Source organism: Protomyctophum bolini (genome assembly GCF_963924005.1).
Source record: "Protomyctophum bolini genome assembly, chromosome: 11".
Classification (NCBI taxonomy): Eukaryota; Metazoa; Chordata; class Actinopteri; order Myctophiformes; family Myctophidae; genus Protomyctophum; species Protomyctophum bolini.
Window position 1 is genome coordinate 16,362,832 of NC_137872.1, and position 23,322 is coordinate 16,386,153.

At 42.0% G+C, this 23,322-nt stretch overlaps 1 protein-coding gene across 3 annotated transcripts in view; it reads left to right on the forward strand.

Moving 5' to 3' along the window:
• abca3b (ATP-binding cassette, sub-family A (ABC1), member 3b) overlaps nucleotides 1–23,322 on the forward strand; it is a 46,363-nt gene that overhangs the window by 1,801 nt on the left and 21,240 nt on the right. For 2 of the 3 annotated variants that reach the window (XR_013964871.1, XM_080775961.1), the window contains exons 2-10: nucleotides 329–424; nucleotides 5,500–5,758; nucleotides 9,157–9,284; nucleotides 11,282–11,447; nucleotides 13,417–13,676; nucleotides 14,054–14,170; nucleotides 14,667–14,787; nucleotides 21,111–21,284; nucleotides 21,689–21,870. Coding sequence is in view for 1 of the 3 variants with exons in the window: in XM_080775961.1 (XP_080632087.1) it covers nucleotides 371–424; nucleotides 5,500–5,758; nucleotides 9,157–9,284; nucleotides 11,282–11,447; nucleotides 13,417–13,676; nucleotides 14,054–14,170; nucleotides 14,667–14,787; nucleotides 21,111–21,284; nucleotides 21,689–21,870 (1,461 nt within the window). In the remaining 2 variants the exon portion in view is untranslated. Of the gene's footprint in view, nucleotides 1–325; nucleotides 425–5,499; nucleotides 5,759–9,156; nucleotides 9,285–11,281; nucleotides 11,448–13,416; nucleotides 13,677–14,053; nucleotides 14,171–14,666; nucleotides 14,788–21,110; nucleotides 21,285–21,688; nucleotides 21,871–23,322 lie in introns of all 3 variants that reach the window. The other variant, XR_013964870.1, reaches the window with a different exon arrangement.

Below are 23,322 nucleotides of genomic sequence, written 5' to 3' on the forward strand. Positions count from 1 at the left end.
GATTGCACAAGGTCTTGTTTGTGTTTGATGCAATCATGTTTGAAATGACCCAGGACCCAGGTGTAAACATCAAGCCAGCTGTAATCCTGGAGAACCTATCGTCAAAAGAAAATTTCCTATGAATTTTGATGCGAGTCAACGTTCTCCAGAGACTAAGCCAGCTGTAAAAAAGACTTTCAGTTCATGCTTCACCTTTTTTTTAATGGAAAATGGAAATATTTTTGTTGGTTATTATGGCACACTGTTGAGGTGTAATGACTCATTTAAATGTAACCCTAAATATTAGGGAATAATGTTTTAGACTCCTGTCTTTGTGTCTTTCTAGCAGCTGTGGAAGGCCTGCCAGGCTGTGTTCTGTCTCCTGTTCAAAATGGCGATTGTGCGGCAGTTTGGATTACTGCTTTGGAAAAATTATCTGCAAAAGGTGGGTTGGAGGAATATGAAATAGTTTGCATGTGCCATGGCTATCATTTGAATAGTTTTACAGATGGGTAGACCCCTGTTACAGATGGGTAGACCCCTGTTACTGAATAAACACTATAGCAATGAATCAATGATTACTATCACAATATGGAGCCATTTAACACTTGTAATAAACACACACACAACAACAACAAGTCTTGACCGAACAATCCTTTTATGGACCATGTAATGTTTTTCTCATCCCTGAACAATTCTTATGCAGCATGGAAAAGTGGTTAGTACTGTACCAGTAACATGGTTCTTTTCATCATGTTGCTGTCACAGCTGTCAACTAGGTCACCATGATGTATAACTATTACCACGTCTAAACGGAAGTACAAGGCTACCAGAAGTTCTAGTAGTCTGGGCAACATGGATCCCTCTACTTCTTGTACTTATGTTTATTGCAGTAGTTATTTTTCCAGGGTTATCTCCTTGTGAGACGGAGATAAAACTGGGAATGAGGTTAATTCACACAGAGTTGTATGACCTGTATCATGGCTAGATGGGTGGACCTTCACTGATTAAAGATGTATATGAATCCACAATGTATATGGCATTGTACCGTACCAGTGATGCAAATAGCCTGCATCCTGCATCCTTAGACTCACTAAATTGAGAAAGGACACAATCATGTCACCCTCCGGGGGTCCTGGAATGCAATACTGTACTTAGTACTGTACTCTAGGGTCCCTTTGACCCATCTAAAAGAGTAAAGAGACCACCCCTGGGTCCTGGGACCTATTTAAAACCTATTTACATCAATGTGTGTACCCTCTATACTTGCATACTGGGGATATTTCTCTTGTCACTGAGATCTCTCCCACCCATGGCAAAAGAGCACAAACCTCAAGCTGGTCCTTGTCCAGTTTTCCGCACCTGAGTACACTTCATTCGACTGTATTCAATTTCAATTCAATTCAAAGGAGCTTTATTGGCATGAGAAAACATATGTTTACATTTCCAAAGCAAGTGTCACAATATAATAACAGTTGAAAATGGGGAAAGTATATACAGTTGGAAGTGGGTGCAACATTTTGTAAACAGAGCTATGTCACTATGCATCGTTACATGTTATACATGATATAAAGCTTTTTTCAAACAAATAGCAGCAATTTCTTTGCAGTCACTTTGGTACAAATTGCAGCATTTTTTCTCAGGACTTCAATGCTTTCACATTGCAGAGATCCGTATCCGAATACACTTCAATCGGTCCCGAATCCCGATGCGTCCCTGGAACGGTTGGCTGATCCGCTTCCGGGAACGGTACACAAAATACCACAAAATCTGCCAATTGGTTCCGAGTGCGCATCCGAGACCATAGTGTGAACTGTGAATCCCCCCTTAGACTCAGTTTGCTTTTGTTTATACATTTAAACAATCACAATACCTTTTGAAACAGATCTTCACACTGGCGACTGTCATATATGGCTTGTACTTACAACAAGATACTTGTTGTAAGTACGTTGACGGTATTTTGGTTCACGTCTTATCTGTGACCTTTTCGACAGTTTGTTAACATTGTGTGATATGCAAATCCAGTTGGAGCGGAAGCTATACTGAATCAATATCTGTAAGGAATCACAAATATTACAGCCGTTCGCCTTAGGTATGTGTATTGTTATGAAGTTGACACACTGACTCAGCCGCAAGTGTTTTCAGAAGAGTAAATTTGTATTCTGAAGCCTCTTGAGCCTTTTAACATATGGGAATATAGGGGTAATATGGGAGTTACTACACAATGCTCCAAAGGTTCAGCCTGGGAGTTGGCAGCCTGATAGGTAAACATTAAGTTTGGTTGAATAGTGTTGCTCTGTTGTCCTTTATCCCCTCCTTGCTGCTCTAGTTGTTGTTGCTAGGAGACATTGGGGAGCAGGCACGAAAGGAAACATGGCGTGTGTTGGCCGTGGTACACTGACTGACATGGGGATGCATCTACTGTACACTAAGGTTCATATGAGGTGACCACAACTTCACAAAAGACTCACTTTGCAGAATGATGTGATGAGATTTTAGTTGACTTGATTTAAATATTGAAATTGTCTAGATACAGGCAGCTAGATATAGTAACCACTGTTCAATGTTCATTTATATTAACAAATAATAATGTAGGGATGTATAATCTAATTAATCTTGTCACAATAAAACACTCAAATGTATTGTGCTGTATTTCCTTAATTGGGATAATCGTTAATATCCTCACAAGCCACTTGAAAAATAAGTCTAGTTCACTAAACTACCAGTGTTCCCTCCGAGAGAGTGTGTAGTGGCAGTGGGCACATTCTCATCTCTAGAGTCTAGGTAACAAGCAAACAATAGTCAGAAAATGTGAAAAATGCTGATATTTTCTCACTTGTTTGACATGTCTCACAGAAAAGTGCCATGGTGTTTTACTTTCTGGGCTCAAAGTAGTACAGTTTACTTTATTTTGCTCATAGAATGTTGCAATAATTTTTGGCGTGGCTCACTGAAGGCCAGTGTGTTTGTCCAGAGCTAATCTCGTAAACCGCTGGACTGATAAGCGCACATTTCTTGTGCTCACTGGCAGTTGACCAATTTCTTATTTTTACATTTTATAATGGTGACTTCCATTATAAAACTGGGGCTCAGCCTCAGATTGGCTGAAAGCTATCCAAAATATGGAGTCATACGTCATTATAGATGAGTACGTCACAGGTTGGCCACATGAAGAGCAAGATCCACGCTGTATATTGACAGCGGGGAACTTAAGATTCATGATCACACATTGGTTGGAAGCTCAGGATTTATGCACAATATGAATCTTTCATAGTTTATTCCTCTGACTTCGATTCAGTGCTGAATTGACACTCGAAAACCTTGCTCTTCTCTGTGTGTTGAAAGAGTTCTGCCCTCAAACTGTCCAACCACTGTGAGAGGCCTCGACATAAATGTCTGTGACATTTGCGGGCTCTCAACTCGGATTTCTGTAGACTGAATCACTACTCGGTCGGTAATCAGCGGTGTACCTCTCTTCTTAGATCCAGTCATTTACAACAACCCTTGCAAGTTGCAACCCTACCCCTGGCAATCAGAAAAGCCAATTCTCTGTCATCTTGTAAAACACTTCTGAAAACACATCTGTTCAGGAAAGCCTTCCCCGGGCCTAGATCACCTCATTTGCCCCATAACGGTGTATGTTTGTACTGTATATTGATATCAGTACTGCGACCAAAGTTCTTTTGGTCTCCTTTTAGTCTACTAAAATGTGTTTTATTGCTTGTCAGGACAACTATGTTATTCCCATAGGCTTTATAAACCTGTAAGCTTTATACTTATATTTTATTATTATTACTGTATATGGTGAGGCCAGTCTGTCCAATTTGTGTCAAATAGCTAAGTTTGGATTTGTGCAGTTTAGAGTGTGGCTGTACTCTAATGGTCTACTTATGGGTACATACAGACATAGGAAAACCATGTTCTATAATATGGCAGAAAAAGAAACAGCTGATTGATGTAAACCATGGGGATATTGTTCTTGAAATGGACTAGCAGATTATGTTATAAACAGCTTACGTACATATAGTGTATACATAATATAGTGCAGTCAGCAGTGCTCTCTTGTGTAACGGAGGACCTCAAAAGAATTAACTCAATATAGCTGATTTGCAGTCCTACTCTCACAGCACAGAATTATATACTATCCATGCAGTTATTACATTTCCATGGAGGCTGCAATGAACCTTTGATCAATCTACATTTCATATACTCATAACACTTATAATAAGTGTGATCTACTTGAGGTCACACAACTCAGCAGTGGCTCCTGTTGCTAGAAGACTAAATCCAGCATGGTGGTTGTGGGTGAATGTAGTGTGGACTGTGTGAATGAGAGTCATGGTGTCAGACACACTGTAGAAGGTGGTCCAGATACACTCCTACTCTGGAGGCCACACGGTAGGTTCACTGATCCGTGAGAGGGAGGAGGTGTAATGCTGTCTCTCAGTCCGTCTCTCCAGGTCCAGCGTAACCGTGATCAAGAGGAACATCGTCCTGTTGATACATACATATTTAATTATTTATTTATCAATCTGATAAAATATTTCATTTGGCCCTCATATTAGTATGGTAGCCTATAGGAGCCTCCGAGCCAGCATGTCTCCATTGCCTGATTACTATTGTTTTTGTTACCGTCTACCCTACCGTCTTAAGATAGCCTGCCACAGTCTTTGTGGTTATGTGCTGTGTACAGTACATGCATTGCATTTGTATTGCTGAACATCCCTAAACAAAGTAGTAGCAACTACCATCTTTCAGGTGTGTGTGTGTGTGTGTGTGTGTGTGTGTGTGTGTGTGTGTGTGTGTGTGTGTGTGTGTGTGTGTGTGTGTACTGATTTAACTCTTAACATGCATAGAATCTAGGCCGCAGAATACCTGCATGTGTTCATGATAAGATTATAAATACCTTTAATACCATTAGACATACCGTAGACCTGTTTGTCTTGGATTTCTCTTTGCTCAAGCTATCACATATTGGCCTTGACAGAAATGAGCACTTGTTTCTTCTGCGTTTGAGCGTGTGTGTGTGCGTGTGTGTGTGTGTGTGTGTGTGTGTGTGTGTGGAGGATATATAAATATATATATATTTTTTAATTTTAGGCAGGTCGACCCTCAGCGAATGCTGCATTACCCGGGGATGTGCACCGTCAAAAGTATTTGCAGACGTTTAATTATAGTCTATACCCGGGGTTGGGGATGTGTGCAGTCAAAGTATTAACAGACATGGGTTATGCCGTGCTGTACAGCAAAAGTCCCAAACCTTTTAGGCCCCAAGGAGCCCTTCCAATATATTCAATTCCATATTTATTATTCATTACACTGTATCAGTGAGTAAACAACATGCTAATTGCTAACACTGAGCTAACATACTCACTTTGCTCTGTGGACACAGTAGAACCTACCTCTCTGACTATTCTGTTTCTAGAAGCCCTCACACAAAACGTATACCTTTTAGTAACTATGTACCTTAAATGAAAAACATCTTTCCTAATTCCCCTCCCGTTCCCTCCATGTCTGCAGAAACGTCAGATCCTGGTGACCCTGGTAGAAATCGCCCTGCCTCTGCTGTTCTCCAGCATCCTGATCGTGCTGCGGCAGAAGGTGCCCTTCAAGAACTACCCTAACGCCACCGTCTATGAGAGCTACTCCGTGGACGCGCTGCCCCCCCAGCTGCACTACCGAGGCTACCAGCTGGCCTACGTGCCGGGCAACTCCAGCGTGGTGCGGCAGGTGGCGGAGGACGTGCAGCACAGCCTGGGCCTCAGTGGCATCGCCTCAGGTGAGTCCCACACCACGGTGGGTCAGGAGGGAGAATAGGTGGCGTGGCGGCACTGGATTAGACATCAGAGATCAGCATTGGATAGATGTTTACATTGGATATATATTTGGATACTTTACATACACTGTGTACAAAATCCTTCTCTTAATCCTTCTACAGTGTGAGATCATTTGTGATTTGAGATCGTTAATAGATGCATTTCACATAATACATGTGTCCCAGTAGTAGCAGCTCCCCCCAGAACAGTGTCTCTATAGACTCATGTTTCCGCGGGGGGAAGGTACGTTACTAGATAGCACTAGCACTACAGCTGAAATGTGACACGTGAAATACATGAAACAGTGACACATTTGGTGTCCATCCGACAAGGTTTTTTTTAATGTAGGAAAAATACATTTGATTTTTCCTACTCGAGTCTGTGACCCACAAATGGGTTCCGAGTCCAACCCTGTTTGAGAAACAGTGCTCATACAGATTGGTAAAAATGAAGTGGCAGAATTAATTTGCATGCTTGGCAAGGCTACTGCCGGCAGTACCTACTATCCCTGGTGCAGCACAAAAACCAGGAGGACACTGTCACGACCCCACATGACATCCGCACACACACACACACACACACACACACAAACACAGATGACGGAGCAGTTTTAGACCTATGTATCTCTACAGTGTGTCCAATAAAAGGTGTATGCGCCTTGTGTGAGATCCCAGCGGAGTCACAAATTAATAATTTAACCTGTCTCAATGATCACAGCAGGAGGGGGAGGGGCATTTTCAGGATGGCAGTTTGGATTGTCTCGCACACACACACACACACACACACACACACACACACACACACACACACAGACAATGATGTGCAGTTTAAATTGAAATGCGACCTGACATGACATTTAAACTAGCACTTACTTGATAGTTTCCCCCCAAATGTCTTGAATTTTAAGTCAGCCTCCAACATTATGCACAGAGAGTTTTTTCCCATATGTCTTGAATCTTAAGTCAGCCTCCAACATTATGCACAGAGAGTTTTTCCCCATATGTCTTGAATCTTAAGTCAGCCTCCAACATTATGCACAGAGAGTTTTCCCCCATATGTCTTGAATCTTAAGTCAGCCTCCAACATTATGCACAGAGAGTTTTCCCCCATATGTCTTGAATCTTAAGTCAGCCTCCAACATTATGCACAGAGAGTTTTTTCCCATATGTCTTGAATCTTAAGTCAGCCTCCAACATTATGCACAGAGAGTTTTCCCCCATATGTCTTGAATCTTAAGTCAGCCTCCAACATTATGCACAGAGAGTTTTTTCCCATATGTCTTGAATTTTAAGTCAGCCTCCAACATTATGCACAGAGAGTTTTTCCCCATATGTCTTGAATCTTAAGTCAGCCTCCAACATTATGCACAGAGATTTTTTCCCCAAATGTCTTGAATATTAAGTCAGCCTCCAACATTATGCACAGAGAGTTTTTCCCCATATGTCTTGAATCTTAATTCAAGTTGGTTACACTTTCTCGTGTGTGTTGGAATTCATTGTGTTTCATATTGTCTCTGTCATGTGGAAACCTCATGTCCAAAATGGTTACTTTTCAGGATTCACATTCAAGAGTAGCAGATCTATACAAGCTCAAAACGTGTCTCTTGCAGATCTTCTACTTTTGATGCTTTTGTTTGACGCTGTAGTTAGTGTAGTATGATCAAGTAGGCGTTCATTTACGAAAAACTAAAAACAAAAGTAAGTAAGTAAAAGTAAGTAAAAATATGGAGATGAGAGGTTTCTCCCAGACAGCAACGTTATGCTGTTGTTAAGATCCGAAAAGAACAGCTATGGTCAGAGACTGTGTGGCCTTCCAGTTTGTGCTGGTGTTGTTATTACCTAGTTGACATTGATCACTGCTTTGGTCAACCTCTACATACCAGTGTTTATTTTATGCAACTCGCCTTGATTTGACCCTGTGTGTGTGTGTGTGTGTGTGTGTGTGTGTGTGTGTGTGTGTGTGTGTGTGTGTGTGTGTGTGTGTGTGTGTGTGTGTGTGTGTGTGTGTGTGTGTGTGTGTGTGTGTGTGTGTGTGTGTGTGTGTGTGTGTGTGTGTGTGTGTGTGTGTGTGTGTGTGTGTGCGTGCGTGTGTGTGTGTGTACTGATTTAACTCTTAACATGCATAGAATCTAGGCCGCAGAATACCTGCATGTGTTCATGATAAGATTATAAATACCTTTAATACCATTAGACATACCGTAGACCTGTTTGTCTTGGATTTCTCTTTGCTCAAGCTATCACATATTGGCCTTGACAGAAATGAGCACTTGTTTCTTCTGCGTTTGAGCGTGCGCACCTGTCTAAAGCTAGACCTTTCACAATTATTTCATAATTGCCTGATGGCATTTATTTGAGCTAATTCTTTTGCACAATCATTTGCATTTATTTGTATATTGATGGATGAAATTAAGGGTTGTCCCTATTTTGGGCGATTAGGTTGTCCAATGTTTGTGTACGAGGATTTGTACACAATCAAAGCCTATTTGTCATATCAATAAAAAGAAATGTTATTGATAAAAAAAAAAGTATTTATGTGTTCATAATGTGCAGTGCCAAAAAAATACACAATCAACCAAAATGTATATAGTCTGGATATACTGAGAGTTGTAGTACTTGTAGGGCTGTATTTTGCGTGTCTTAAGTACCAGGTCTTATTCCCTAACTTGAGTAAACTAAAGACCTGGAGGCGTGATCAATGCCATTTGGCTATTCTGAGTGGCCAAAGAGCATTGATCATCTCCAGGTCTTTAGTTTAGTGTCAAATGGACCATGCGTCCGCGGTCCATGTTTACACTCGGAGCAAAATGAACACTCAGGATTTTGCAGTGCACCACTGCACCTTGGAGAGGATGCACCAATGTCAGAGAATGAAGGCACAGACACGTGTGGCGTGAGGTGAATGCCACTTGGCAACTGAGTGCGTGCGTGCGTGTACGTATAGAATTTAGGTGTGAGGACAGTTTTCTTGTTCCTCCGATTTTTTGTGTGTGCGTGCGCGACTGCGCGTAGTTATACATTTCGAGGACCAAATGTTCCCACAAGTATAGAATTTATGTGTGAGGACAGTTTTCAGTTCAGGCGTTGCGGTTGTAGTTATGCCCGACTTTTACTTTGCGCCTTGTCATGCACCAAAAATAGCTGATCTACAAGCTCACAACGTGTCGCAGTGTATAGATCGGCTGTTTTCGACCTCGGGCTATAGTGTTGAAAATACCATGAACAAACGCATGACAGTATATTAATAAAAAATGCCATCCTAAAATGCCATCACAACAAGTACAGTAAATACAGGTGTGTGTGTGTGTGTGTGTGTGTGTGTGTGTGTGTGTGTGTGTGTGTGTGTGTGTGTGTTCCATCTTCAGTGCGTGGCTTTGAGACGGAGCAGCTGTTTGAGGAGTATGTGAAGCACGACCCCCTGTCAGGAAGGATTCTGGCTGCTGTGGTGTTTGAGCATCCCTTCACCCACGACGACCAACCGCTGCCACAGCAGGTACTGCACAGTGCACACACACACTGCTACCAGGCCTGTCACAATTAGTACATAATCGCCCAATAATAATTATTATTTGAGATAATCACAATTATTTTTTGCATAACCGTCATTCTTTTCTATGTTGAAAATGTCCATCTATTATTTCTTTTTACAATACATAGAAATAGCAGATCTATAAGCTTGTAGATCAACTATTTCCTCTATTTCGAAATTTCTTTGGAAAGGAAAAAATATAAAATGTGATTAAAGGGGCATTCCACTCATTTTCATTATTTCATACAGAAGGATCTTCCTGCTTTCTTTGTCGCACCTCCGACGGTGCCATGGTACTATGTCATTAATATACCTTAGAGCTGTTATAATAAATAAGTCCCCCCATTCTGTGTTTCCTAGAACTGTAAGTATGAAAGAAATCATTAACATGGTGAAACACATCTTGATGACATCATCGAGATGTGTTTCACCATGTTAATGATTTCTTTCATACCTCCATGAAAAATGAAAATCAGTGGAATGCTCCTTTAAATGTGTCAGTGATTTCTTTGTATATTTAAGTTATTTGTCATATCTGCCCTGTGCAATTTGTGATTACGAAGCCGAAAACAGAAATACAAATTGTAACGTTCCAATTTTCAATGCAAAAAAAACCAATTAAATAGTTAATTGCAATTATTTGTGCGACAATTAATCGTCAACTTAAATGTGTAATCGTGACAGCCCTAACTGCAACGCAACTTGCCTTAGGGTGGATTGGAGGCTAGTTTAACCACCTATACCCAGTCTATACTTTTTCTTTTTTTTCTTTTTATAAAGGACCATCTTTCTAAACTCTTGACATTATGTTGAGGTACTGTATAGACTAGAGTACTAAGAGTAGCAGTGTTAAAATGTGTGCGAGGAGAGTCTGGAGAGATTCTGGCAGGCTTAACAGGTTGGGCTTACGTCTGTAGCTTCTGCATACCTATAGTGCAAAAGAGCGAATCAAAGAGAATTCCACCCACGTTTTTGTGTGAGGAGTGTTTTCATTTGTCTTTGTATGTCTTGTCTTGTTTTCGATGTCGCCTAGCTCTGAGAGCTATATTCAGTCTGTCACTGCCTGTGTGAGCCACTCTTTGGTGTGTCTTTCTAGCTCAACGAGGCAGCCTGGTGTTTTATTTTATTATTTTCATTTGTGTAGTAAGTATTACATAAATTCCACTAAATATGCTTTAGCTATTGAAAAATAGCAGATCTACAAGCTCATAGCACTACGAGCTTGTGCTGTAGGTCTGCTATTTTTGAAAAATCGAAGAACCACTGACATAGAAACATAGCTTTTTCAGAAAACTGTCAGGATTTAGAAGACATTTTTAGAATCTGATCTCAGGTCAAAATGGGTTAATAGAACAATAGAACAAAACAAATGGACAATAAATTATAAACTAATTTCAGATGAAAAAAGACTCACGAATAGACTTATTGTTAGTAAGAATTAAGAAAATGTTTGAAGCTACATTTTTCCAATGGGGCAACAAGGCGTGAAAACATATTGAATATGACTTGCCTTTACTCAAGTTGATTCAAGTGCACATCTCCACTTCAGCTCATTCAGAGAAACAGACCATGCAATGTGTCTACATCCACCAGATTCATTATAAGTGTCTCAGGAGTGGAATGAAGTGAAGTAAACTTGAATGGCAGTGAGACTCTTTGTCTCAAATAGCCTGCCTGTCCCACGGCATTCTGTTGAGTTTTCACTTGAGCCCGACTGATACCAGATTTTTGGGGCCAATCCCGATTTTGGGCAGTCCTAGATCCGCTTTACACATGTTTTTGATCGATTTAGTTCATAAGCAAATAAGTAAATAGAACACATTGTGAGCTTGTCGGCTATCTTTTAAATTTTTATAGTTTAAAACGACAAAATAAATGAAAACATCGGCTGCACAATTGCAGTTGCACAAAAAAAGTCTCTAGTTGTCACTCTTCCTAAGTTTCTCTCTCTCCTCACACAGGTGAGCTACCACCTGCGTTTCACTTTCACCCCTCGGAACGCCCCGCCCAAGGAGAAGTCAGAGCTGAACCCCAATAATGACCTGGACTGGCACACCCTCCGAATGTTCCCCCTCTTTCAGCTGCCGGGACCTCGGGAGCAGTACGACAAAGAGGGGGGCACGCCTGGTGAGACACATGCACGCGCACACACACACACACACACACACACACACACACACACACACACACACACACACACACACACACACACACACACACACACACACACACACACACACACACACACACACACGTAAGTGTTTGTTTTACAAAATGATACAGAAGATGTGCAGCTCCCTCATCCGCCTTGTGGAGCGTGGAGGTCATGTTTACTTCTCTGACGCAGCCATCCAAACCGAAGCCTCACCCACGAGGTCCAGTGATGATACACATATAATGAACAACAGCTTGAGGGAACCTGCTTTGTGACGGCGGGGGCTATCTCTCAATCACCAAACATCTAGTTTTCGGTTTGGGTGGAAGCTTAGCACTTACGTACGTCGGCTTGAAATTCAAGTGAGCGTTTGTGCCACAGAGAAGCCAAATGCCACAGGCACCCTTGCCCTTCATTTACTTTGTGATTGAAACACAGATCCCACTCGACACAAAAGCGCTCTTATTACCACGACATTCCCCCGAGGGAGCGACCAGCCTCCCTGCTGTCACAGAGTTCCCATGGTAACCGCGGCGCTGCAACGGGCCCACAGCTTAGCCCTGATTGGTGCGTTATCGCGCCCTGGCTGTTGACAGGGCTCGTCATTCTGCGGGTCGAGCCATCTGGCGCTCTTCACCAACCCCTCTCAGAGTCGCTGTCGACTCGGAGCCCCCCCGGTACGTGCCCTTCACCTGGAAGCGGCGCGGTCTCATCGCCTCTGAACGAGGCGTCGATAACGAATGAGAGTCTTAGATGAGGTCACGACGTCTCTGTGACATAGAGGCCACACTTCAGACAGACTGCTTGTGTTGCAATCAAGTTTCTCTTTTAGAACTCGTGATGAGAGTGACTCAACACAGGGCTTTTAGAATCTCATGAATATGGATTCAGACCCCCACCACCTCTCTGTCACCCTCTCTCTTTGCACGCCGCACGCACATAGCCACTTTTGGTCCTCAATACCTCTCAATCCATTTGCATTGAATGACAGACTTGAGATGATGCTCACGTACATTATTATTAGAGGGAAATTGAAGCGTCTTCCGGGAAAAGTCATGATTTGCCAAACATAGAAAATGGTAATGTCATTGGATTAAAGCTCTCAGTCCTCCACAACTGGTTTCAGTCATTTGGGTTTCATGGAAGCCAGCATGTCTTCCATGGAAGCATGTTGCACCGCGAACATAGCCTATATAAGCTCTCAATGCTCTCTTCCATAAAATCCTAATAGTCTCGGATATTTCATACAAAAGCAAAGGTGAAAGTCTCAATCTTTGATTTCTTCACCTGGTTGGCAGTATATAGAATTGCAGGGAGTCGGGACAATACTAAAACATTATATTTCTATTGTGATCATTTCTTAATGTTTCACAAATTGTACATTATGACTTGGCAATACCATAATGTTCAGTTGCTTTAATCCATGCATTTAGGTCATGTCAATTATCGATTAATTAATTAATTGATAATTGATAAACGTATCAATCGATTAACCAGTTAGTTGATAAGCACCGTTTTTTTTATATTCTTTATCTGAGAATCTTACTTTCCCTCAATGTCTACCATAAAAATCTACATTTTGTTGATGTACAGAAAGAATACAAAAGGCATATTATATTCAAATATTTATTTGATCATTTGAAATACAAAGCCAGGCAATGGCATCTTTGTATAAGGAATACAATTAAATGTCCACTGTCTTCTGTCTGTCACATCGCATGCAAAAGAAGAAACGTGACTACCAAGGTGGGGGGACTTTTTTAACCGGCCCACATGTGCATTCCTCGGCCACGCACATGCGCGCAGACAGCATTACATCCACAGAAAACCGGCCAATGATAGATTCCATTAATTGTTAATTTCTTAACGATAAATTAATTGATACATCCCTACATTCCATATTCTGCTCTGTAAATCCTGTCTCTCTCTCTCTCTATAAAGGTTATTACAGAGAGGGCTTCCTGGCACTGCAGCATGCGGTGGACCGAGCCATCATGCGCTCCTACAACAGGACGGGCGCGGCCTCCCTGCTGGCCCAGACCCGGGTGGTGCTGTCCCGCTTCCCCTACCCGGCCTTCATGTACGACGTGTTCATCCTAGCCATCCAGAACCAGCTGCCCCTGCTGCTGGTGCTCAGCTTCACGTACACCTCGCTCAACATCGTACGCGCCGTGGTGCAGGAGAAGGAGAGGAAGCTCAAGGTGTGTGTGTGTGTGTGTGTGTGTGTGTGTGTGTGTGTGTGTGTGTGTGTGTGTGTAAAGGTTATAGGTAAGGCTGCAACTATCGATTACTTAATTGATTCATTGAATAGTTGAGAAGTCTTCTTGGATAATTTATAGATTTATTTTAATCAATGAATCTGTGTTTGATCTTTGAAAAATCTTTTATTAAAATGGATTTTTTTATAATCAATTAAAGCTAGTACATAAACAGAACACAAATATCACACTGCGATAAAGTTATTTCACAGTGAATAAATGAATCTACCTATTAACTACGTGCTGCAAAATATTCCTCTGTTTTTTCAACCCAAAATGTATTACATCTCTGCATTTGATTGTGCGTGCGTGTGTCTCAGGAGTACATGCGGATGATGGGCCTCAGCAACTGGCTCCATTGGAGCGCCTGGTTCCTCATGTTCTTCCTCTTCCTCTCCATCTCCATCTTCTTCGTCACTCTGCTCGTCTGCATTCAGGTGAGTCTACGTTCCGAGCACACGTCTGTCAAGTTTTGCCTCTGCCATGGTCTCGCATTTGGCTTTTTTGTTTTTAGCTGTTAAGCATCGGGTCCCCCAGGCGTCTATACTTGGTCTCCTTTTTCCCTCCTAAACCAAATCTCCCAGAGCTTATAGATGTTCTATTTTCTGTAAATGTTTACCAATAAAACATTTTTTTTATGTATAATGTCCATTATAGGGACGCTAGGGTTCAGATGGTTAAAGGCACCAAAGGCAGAGAATAACAACATTCAACCGAACTCAGTTGGGTGGATAATAGGCAACTTTGAGTTCGGTGGAAAGTTCTTATTCTCTGTCTTTGATCCGTTGAACCAGAACCTTCTAGAGAGGGTTTTGGATGCGCACAACCTTTTTGATCCCAATAAAGCACCAAATTCCTGTCTTGCCTTTTGGAGGGTTAGATCGATGTGTATCAAATGTTAAACCAGCTGGCGATTTCCTTCGGCCATTTTAGGTGAGCCCCGAAGGAGCTGTGCTCACCCACAGTGACCCCACGTTGGTGTTTGTCTTCCTGCTGGTGTTCGCTGTGGCCACCATCAACTTCAGCTTCATGATCAGTGCCTTCTTTTCACGAGGTAAGATGGATGTATGGAGGAAGTGACCTGTGTGTCTTATATTGCTTTGACGTTGCGCAGCAGATGTAGCAGATGTACAAGCTCACAGCACATCACAATGCAATGCTTATAGATGTGCCATTTCTGCCAATTTTGAAGATTTTTTAAAATCATGCCCAAAATAGGGATGCCTGGTTGAAAGTTGTTAAAAGTAAAGAAATATTTGTTTTTGGTAATTCTCTTAATTACACCAATATTGTTCCTGTGCATCGCTTTTGTTATTATTGGTGAAATATGTATGAAGATGACTATTTCCACGTGGCTAAAAGGAGACCACACTAGGGCATGAACACAAGCAGCCAGTCTGTATAGTGCTGCTTCACCACTGAACATTGTGATGTGCACATAGTAACTTTCTATGAATGGTTAGACATTGAACAGGGAGGCCATGCCGTTATTAGACTCTAGGTCTTTTCATTGTGCACACCTGTGTGTGTGTGTGTGTGTGTGTGTGTGTGTGTGTGTGTGTGTGTGTGTGTGTGTGTGTGTGTGTTTGCAGTGTCTTCTTGCATTTTCTTTTCACATGATGCATGTTCCTTTCGAAATAGGTCAGAGATAGTGCCTCGTCTGTCTGAGCTCCTCTAAGGCATGAGTGGGAGCATTGATAGATGATAAAAGCAATCTTGTGTGCATGCAAATTATACATTTGCATACACACAAGCACGGTATGTGTGAGCAGACGACAGCAGGGTTTCCTTCATACTCAGCATGACTGTATTTCCGCTACATCATCAAGATAACAAACCAGTCAATTCCATTCATTTCAAAGGGCTTTATTGGCATGAGAAAACATACGTTTACATTGCCAAAGCAGTCAGCGGCTAGGTGTGAGCCCATACTTCACACGCATTCACTTTAAGAATGTAATTCCATTATGACAAACACCAATGTTACTAAAATATACTAAATTAATTGGCTTCAGAAGGAAATCCTATTTTTACGCATACACAGCACATTGTACTCCTATGGTAGATGTGCTTTATGATGACTAGAAAAGACTGCCTTGGCCTGGGCCGTGGCTCAGCGGTCCAGGCACCTTGGCCGGTAGCCTGGCAGAGTCTGGCAGTGTGCCGCGGGTTCGACTCCCGATCCCGACGGCCTTTACTGCATGTCACTCCCCCATCTCTCTTCCCCATTTCCTATCAGCCTACTGTCTGTCCCTCTATAAAAAATATAAAATAAAGGCGAAAGCCGCAAAAAAAACAAAACGTTAAAAAATTAAAAGAAAAGACTGCCTTCCGATTTCACATCATTACTGCCCTAGCTCTTCTAAATGACCCGAAACTGTCCCCCTCCAACTGTCCAAAAATGCAGCTCTGATGGCGGTCCTGTTGGTCAGTTAACCGAGAGATCACACTCTGCTTATTTGCCTTCTGGCTTCTGTTAGAGCACAGCAGAGGAAATAGAGAGCCTCTTGTTACAAAATAATGTATGTATCTCCCAGTGTGAGTCTCTACTAGCTGAGAACCATGACTTCAGTTCCTGTACAGTGAGCACAGCTTATCATGTGTTTAATATCTAGCCTTGATGGCAGTAGTCCACATGGGCCTGACTCTGAGAAGAACTGCATTTACGCTATATAGTGCTTTTTGACTGAAAGAGATTTGAAATAATAATATGTAGTGTACTTTACATTCAGTGGCCATGCAAGACACCAACATGCTTGCTGGAAGCAGTTAGGGGTTCTGACAATGTATTGCACAAGACAGCTGCTGATCCACTGAAAAGATATGCCAGACACTATGCTTTTGTTGGTTTACATCGAGGGGTTGAATTTCTCCCATTCGGTCATATTGTGTTGCTGAGTGCACTCAGGCCAAACATTCCTCTCCATCTGTCATCAATTCAATGTATTATAGTGCCATATCATCAAGTTGTCACAAGACACTTTAAAATGTAGAGCAGAGACCCCATGTCTCTGCTTTGGGGCGGGGAATTCAATTCAAAGGAGCTTTATTTTCATGAGAAAACATATGTTTATATGCCAAAGCAAGTGTCGAAATATAATAAAAAGAAAAAGAAAAAGAAAATGGGGAAAGTATACTGCTGGAGGGGGTACAGCATTGTGTAAACAGGGCTATGTCACATTGCGTTGTTAACTTGTTATATATACATGGTATAAAGCTTTTTGAAGAAGAAAAAAATAGCACCAATCTTTTGCAGAAGCGTAAGCAACATCATAATCAGTAAAACATGTTAGGGAAAAGCTTTCTTAAAACCCATTTTGGGCGGGAACCCCTTTTGGTGTTTCAAACATTATGTTATAACTTATAATTTAGCTATTGAAAAATAGCAGATCTACAAGCTCATAGCGCGCCACCGAGTGGCGCGCTATGAACTTGTAGTTCATAGTTGTAAAACTAAAAGTGGTCGGCGTGTCTGGCTCAGTGGCTTCCTCGGCTCGGTTATGTGCACAGACTGCCAGTGCTTCCTCCTTTCTTGCTCTGTGACAGAGCAAGTCTGCTAGTAAAAATAAAATACACACTCAAATGCATAAAGTATTAACCTGTAAATTCCTGTATGGATCGGAAACAAACATTTCCGTAGATGCACTGGTGTGTAAGTAGGGAGATCTTTTATTATATTGGCTAACCTTATTTTATCACAACAGTTCACACATTTTGCTGCTGTGTTGCTGTGTTTGATTTCTCCCAAAGGGTATGGGAGGTTTCTGTCATTGGTCATGTTTTCAAACACTCTTTGGGTGTGTGTAATCTGTGGGAAGTATGTGTCTCACTGTCTCAGATGTCTTGGTATAGTGGGCACTGGGCAGATGATTAGAAAGTGTAGCTCTGTTTCTACCACATTTTGTGTGCAGTGGGTGAAGATTAGTGAGGACGAAGTGAGGAAGGCATTGAAGAGAATGAAGTGTGGAAAGGCAGTTGGTCCTGATGATATACCCGTAGAGGTGTGGAAGTGTCTAGGAGAGGTGGCAGTAGACCTTTGACTAGGTCGTTCAACTTCAACAGGATCTTAGAGAATGAGAGGATTCCTGAGGAATGGAGGAGAAATGTGCTGGTGCCGATTTTTAAGAACAAGGGTGATGTGCAGAGTTGTGTAAATTACAAAGGAATAAAGCTAGTATGGTTTCATGCCAAGGAATAGTACTACAGATGCAATATTTGCTTTGAGGATGTTGACAGAGAAGTTCAAAGAAGGCCAGAGGGAGCTGCATTGTGTCTTTGTAGACCTGGAGAAAGCATATGATAGGGTGCAGAGGCGTGAATTCCGTTTGTGTCCGAGCATAGGCATGCAGGTGACGCCCCGCCTGCCTGTGATTGGCCTACCGACACTGTCCTCCGAGGTGGATGCCTGGATATAGTCTGATGCGAGGTTACTCCGTCGTGGGAAATAATACAAGTACTGTAGTATGGTATGATACAAAAGAGAGAACGCTAACTTGTACGTTTTATTTTTGTAGAAGAGGCAAACTAATATTGTTTATGCCGTTTGCTTTGATGGAATAATTGATTGAACATGCACGCCATAATATGATTTGAGTAATTTGTTTGTATGTGTAAACTTGAAACATTGGTCTATTTTCCCTTCATCTTTATCCTTTTTAGTGTAATAGTATTAGTTTACTATAATTAGATTAATACACGATAATCAACACTATCACAGCAAACGGCATAAACAATAAGTTTGCCTCTTCTACAAAAATAAAACGTAGTGACAAGGCTGCATTCTGTCGCGCGTCAAGCTATCATTCTATTGTAGCCTATTATTTATTTCTCAATCTCACCACGGAGTAACCGTCTCGGAGGACAGTCAAGATGGGTAGTGTCAGTAGACCAATCACAGGCAGACGGGGCGTTACCATGCCTCAGCCATGCCTATGCTCGGACACAAACTGAATATACGCGGTGCCGAGAGAGGAACTGTGGTATTGTATGAGGAAGCCTGGAGTGACGGAGAAGTATGTTAGACTGGTGCAGGACAAGTTGTAAGACAGTGGTGAGGTACTATGGGTGTGACAGAGGAGTACAAGGTGTAAGTGGGTCTGCATCAAGGATCAGCACTGAGCCCCTTCTTGTTCGCCATGGTGATGGACAGACTGACAGATGAGGTTAGGCAGGAATCCCCATGGACCATGATGTTTGCAGTTGACATTGTGATCTGTAGTGAGAGCAATGAGCAGGTAGAGGGACATCTAGAGAGGTGGAGATATGCCCTGGAAAGGAGACGAATGAAGGTTAGCAACAGCAAGACTGAATACACGTGTGTGAATGAGAGGAACCCAAGTGGAACAGTGAGGTTACAGGGAGTAGACATAAAGAAGGTGGAGGACTTTATGTACTTAGGGTCAACATTTCAGAGGAATGGAGAATGTGGAAAAGAGGTGAAGAAACAAGTGCAAGCTGGTTGGAATGGGTGGAAAAAAGTGATGTGTGATAGGAAAGTTTCAGCAAGAATGAAAGGGAACGTGTACAAGACAGTGGTGAGACCAGCTATGTTGTATGGTTTAGAGACAGTCACACTGAGGAAAAGACAGTTAGCAGAGCTGGAGGTAGCAGAGACTATAATGTTGAGGTTCTCTCTGGGAGTAACACGGATGGATACTTGGATAGGATCAGGAACGAGTACATCAGAGGGACAGTGCATGTCAGATGTTTTGGAGACAAAGCCAGAGAGGCCAGGACACGTACAGAGGAGGGATAGAGAGTATATCGGTAGATGCACCTTGCATTAAGGAAAATGCAAGGTGCATAGGCTGGCTTCCCTTGGGAGTGGGGTCTGTCTGTGGTCTTTCTCTAGTGCAAGGCTGTGTTCACTGAGTCTGTACCTAGTTAAGTCTTTCATAGCAAATACATAGTAAATACAGTACATAGTAGCCAATGGTTTTTGTTTTTTCTCCTGTCTTTTCAGTTCCACTTGCTGTCTTCTCTTGCTTTCTCCCTTTTATGGTCTTGCCCTGGGCTGGCCTTTTATTAATGATTCATGTTTTGTTGCAGGTGACAGAGTCTGTGTCAGAAAAATAGGTCAGATACCAAATCTATACTGTACAGTGTGTACACATGTCATACATATTTTAGTCACAAGCCACTGTCATTCCTAAAGATTGTATTCATGGGTATACTAGACTCTCTAGTCTTCAGTCTTGTATAGACTTAATTGATTAATACTATTTGAGTAAACTTGCAGGCCATACTCAAAAATACTAAACCCCCCACAGGCAACTGAGATGTTGCCTTATTTAAGACATGAGAGTAAAGGGAAGGACAGAAAGAGGGGCTTATTTCCCTCATGGCCTGTCTTGTGACAAGGACGGGCTATATTTCTGTCAAGCTATGTCAAAACACAAGTCTCGTCACTTGGCCGGACGCCAGTTTATTATTTCATACAAAGACAGTCTCTTCCCTCACCCGCCCACCCTCAATCTCTTTAGGAAGAAATAACTGTACTTAGTCAATAATGTGCACCATTCAGCCACGGAATGACACATTGCCATGAAATGTTGTAATTTTCTTCCAAAATGCAAGTCAAAATAACCCTTTAAGTCACAAGACGTCTTGTTGTCGTCTTGCACAACTCTCGCCTGTCTTCCGCCTTTCTCCTCTCTCTCCTTTGTCTTTTTGACATATTGATGTTTTCACAACACAAAACGGATGCCTAGACATTAGATTTTCTGGAAATTTAGTTTTGTCAGATATTACTCTCTAAAAGAGTCAATAATGAGTTACACAATGTTTTTGTTGAATATTAATTGCAATTAACAATTTTGTTGTTTTCTTCTTCTAAAATTCATGATAGTGGAATTAAATCAAAACCATATAACCATAACCACAAATCAAAACCATAACCATACATGTGGGGCACAGGCTTGCTACCTCTCATTCACTGACAAAGAAAGAAAATGAATAGAGCTGCAGTTTACTTTTTGCATACAGTGTGTACATCATATTAAAACACATTTACTGTCTCCTTTTATCTTAGCAAGAAAATGTATAATATTTAATTGAAACCAAGAGACATTTTCTTATCTTATAGATACAAGGTTATCTTCATAAATGTCAGCCGCTGATTAGTGAAAGCACACACTATAATGGAGGGCACCTGAGGCCCTATTTTCCCTATGAGTGGCTGTCATGTAAGCATGATGTGGAAGGGTTACAGTGCTCATTTGTTATGTGTCTTATTCTTTTATGAGAATAACAATATTGCAACCTTCTTTGTATTCCATTCTTTGCATTGATTTATTTTTAACTGTGAACTTGCAGAACCTTTGTGAACCTCCATGATGTTTGTCTCACTGTCTCCAATCATATGTTTTTTTTCTCTAGCCAATGTGGCAGCAGCTGCAGGTGGCTTCATCTACTTCCTGAGCTACCTGCCTTACTTGTTCCTGTGGCCACGCTATGACCTTCTGAGCCATACCCAGAAGACGTCTGCCTGCCTTATTTCCAACGTAGCCATGGCTATGGGTGCCCAGCTTATAGGAATGTTTGAAGGCAAAGGTAAGGTGAACACATAATAGACCTTATGCTGTCATCAAAGTGGATTTGGTCATAGATGTGTGTTGAAGATCGATGCAAGGAATTGATTATAAATGCCACGTGAGCGTTGTCTGGGTAATATATAGAGGCAAAACACAAGGCAGAAATATGGATTCAGTTCCTGGCAGCGGTAGCTCCAGATTGTCTGGGGAGTTCTGACGAACGCAACTGGCATTTCTTTTGCGAGTGGGAAGGTTGACCAAGGGTCTTTGTTGCTACACTAGTGGCCCCTGCTGGGTGGTTAGGTTGCCTGCTGAGTGATGAGGAGAACAGGAGGAGATAGCGTGAAAGACAGAAACAGTTATACACTTTAATATTGTTTCTATACAGCATAGATATACATTTCCTGTCCTGTCCTCCTGTAGGAACGGGGATCCAGTGGTCCAACCTGTTCGACTCGGTGACGGTGGACGATGACTTCTCCCTGGCTCAGGTCATGGCTCTGCTGCTGTTGGACGCCCTGCTGTACGGGCTGGTGGCGTGGTACGTGGAGGCCGTCTTCCCTGGGGAGTACGGAGTGCCTCTGCCATACTACTTCTTCATCCTGGTACGCGTTGACGCCCTGACACATGCATGACTTGATGACACACCCTCTGCACACTCACAGTCTTTTGCACTCATTGAAGCTACGAGTTCAACACGTTTGCATGTTGTCACAATTATTATAATTTTTTTAAGCTAAAGTGGCACAGATGCGTTCCAGTTCTTAATGGGTTAAATTGGGCATGAAGGATATGGTGCATTTCTTATGACTTCCAGGATGCAGTGTGATTTTTACTGGAAACGATAACCTCTTTTTAAGTATTACAGTTAGGACCAGAGGCTTTGATGCTTTGTCTGTCTCTTTCTCTTTGCAGGGCAAATGTTCAGGGGAAGGCTGTCTGGTTAGCGCTGTGTTTGTTATCAGGCCTTTGTGAGGGTGTAGTGAAAGTGTCTCAGACAGGGTGACACAGATAAGATTGTGGTGACTCGTTCGTTGGTCACAGGAAGTCTTTGCGCTCAGCTGGCTGGAGAGACAGGAAGGTCGAGTCTCTCCAGCCAAGACAAGCGAGGCTTATCGTTAAAACTAGGCAACACGCTCATGAAAAGGAAGTGCTTTCGCTCGCATACTGTATATGCACTCATAAATAAACATGCAAGACCCATTTCTTGGCACTGCCGGAACTTCCAGAGACTGGGCGTGGAATGAGCAGACTGCAGAGGCGTACTTCACTGTATAGCCATTGTGTTTGTTTGGTGTGCCTTTAATTGTCCAACTGAGAAAAAGGATGCTTATGAATGCAAATGTCCAACTTATTCCCAGAGTGACCTCTCGCAAGTGACCTCTCTAATCAGAGCTTGTCTGGTCACAGTTTCTTATTGTTGCTGTTTAGCAGATATCTCGTATTTGATACGTTGATACTAATTATGAGACTGTGTTGTGTAAAGGTACCAAGAATATATATATTTTTAATATTTGTTAAAAAGTTTGAAATGTAGTTTATCCTTACATAGTAAGAAGAAACACATCCATTACAAAGGCAGGTGCTGAGCCTAAGAAAAAACAAAGAAAAGAGCGGAAAAACTGCTCGCCCGTTTGAGCTTCAGTTTAAAAATGATTTATTGCACCCGATGACTGCCCGAGTGATGTTCTGAGCCACACACTGTAGCTGTCGATGAAGAGTGTGTAGGTCAAAGTATCACTCGGGCACTCAATGTGAGCAATAAATCATTGTTTTAACTGGAGCCCACTAGCCCAGCAGTGTGCAAGCAGCTTTCTTTCTTTCTTTCTTTCTTTCTACCCTAGAATGACTTCAGACATCACGTGGTTAAGAATGTCTGTGGGTTTTATAAATATTAAACCAATGAAAATTATTAACAAGAGCTTGTGTAATAACTACATTGAATCCAAGGTTTTTTTTTAGATGGCAGAACAGTTCCAGAGAGTTTTATCAGGCGGGATTCTTGTATAGGAGGGTGTCTCCAGCTGTGTCGATCATTACCGGCACAATGCTAGCAA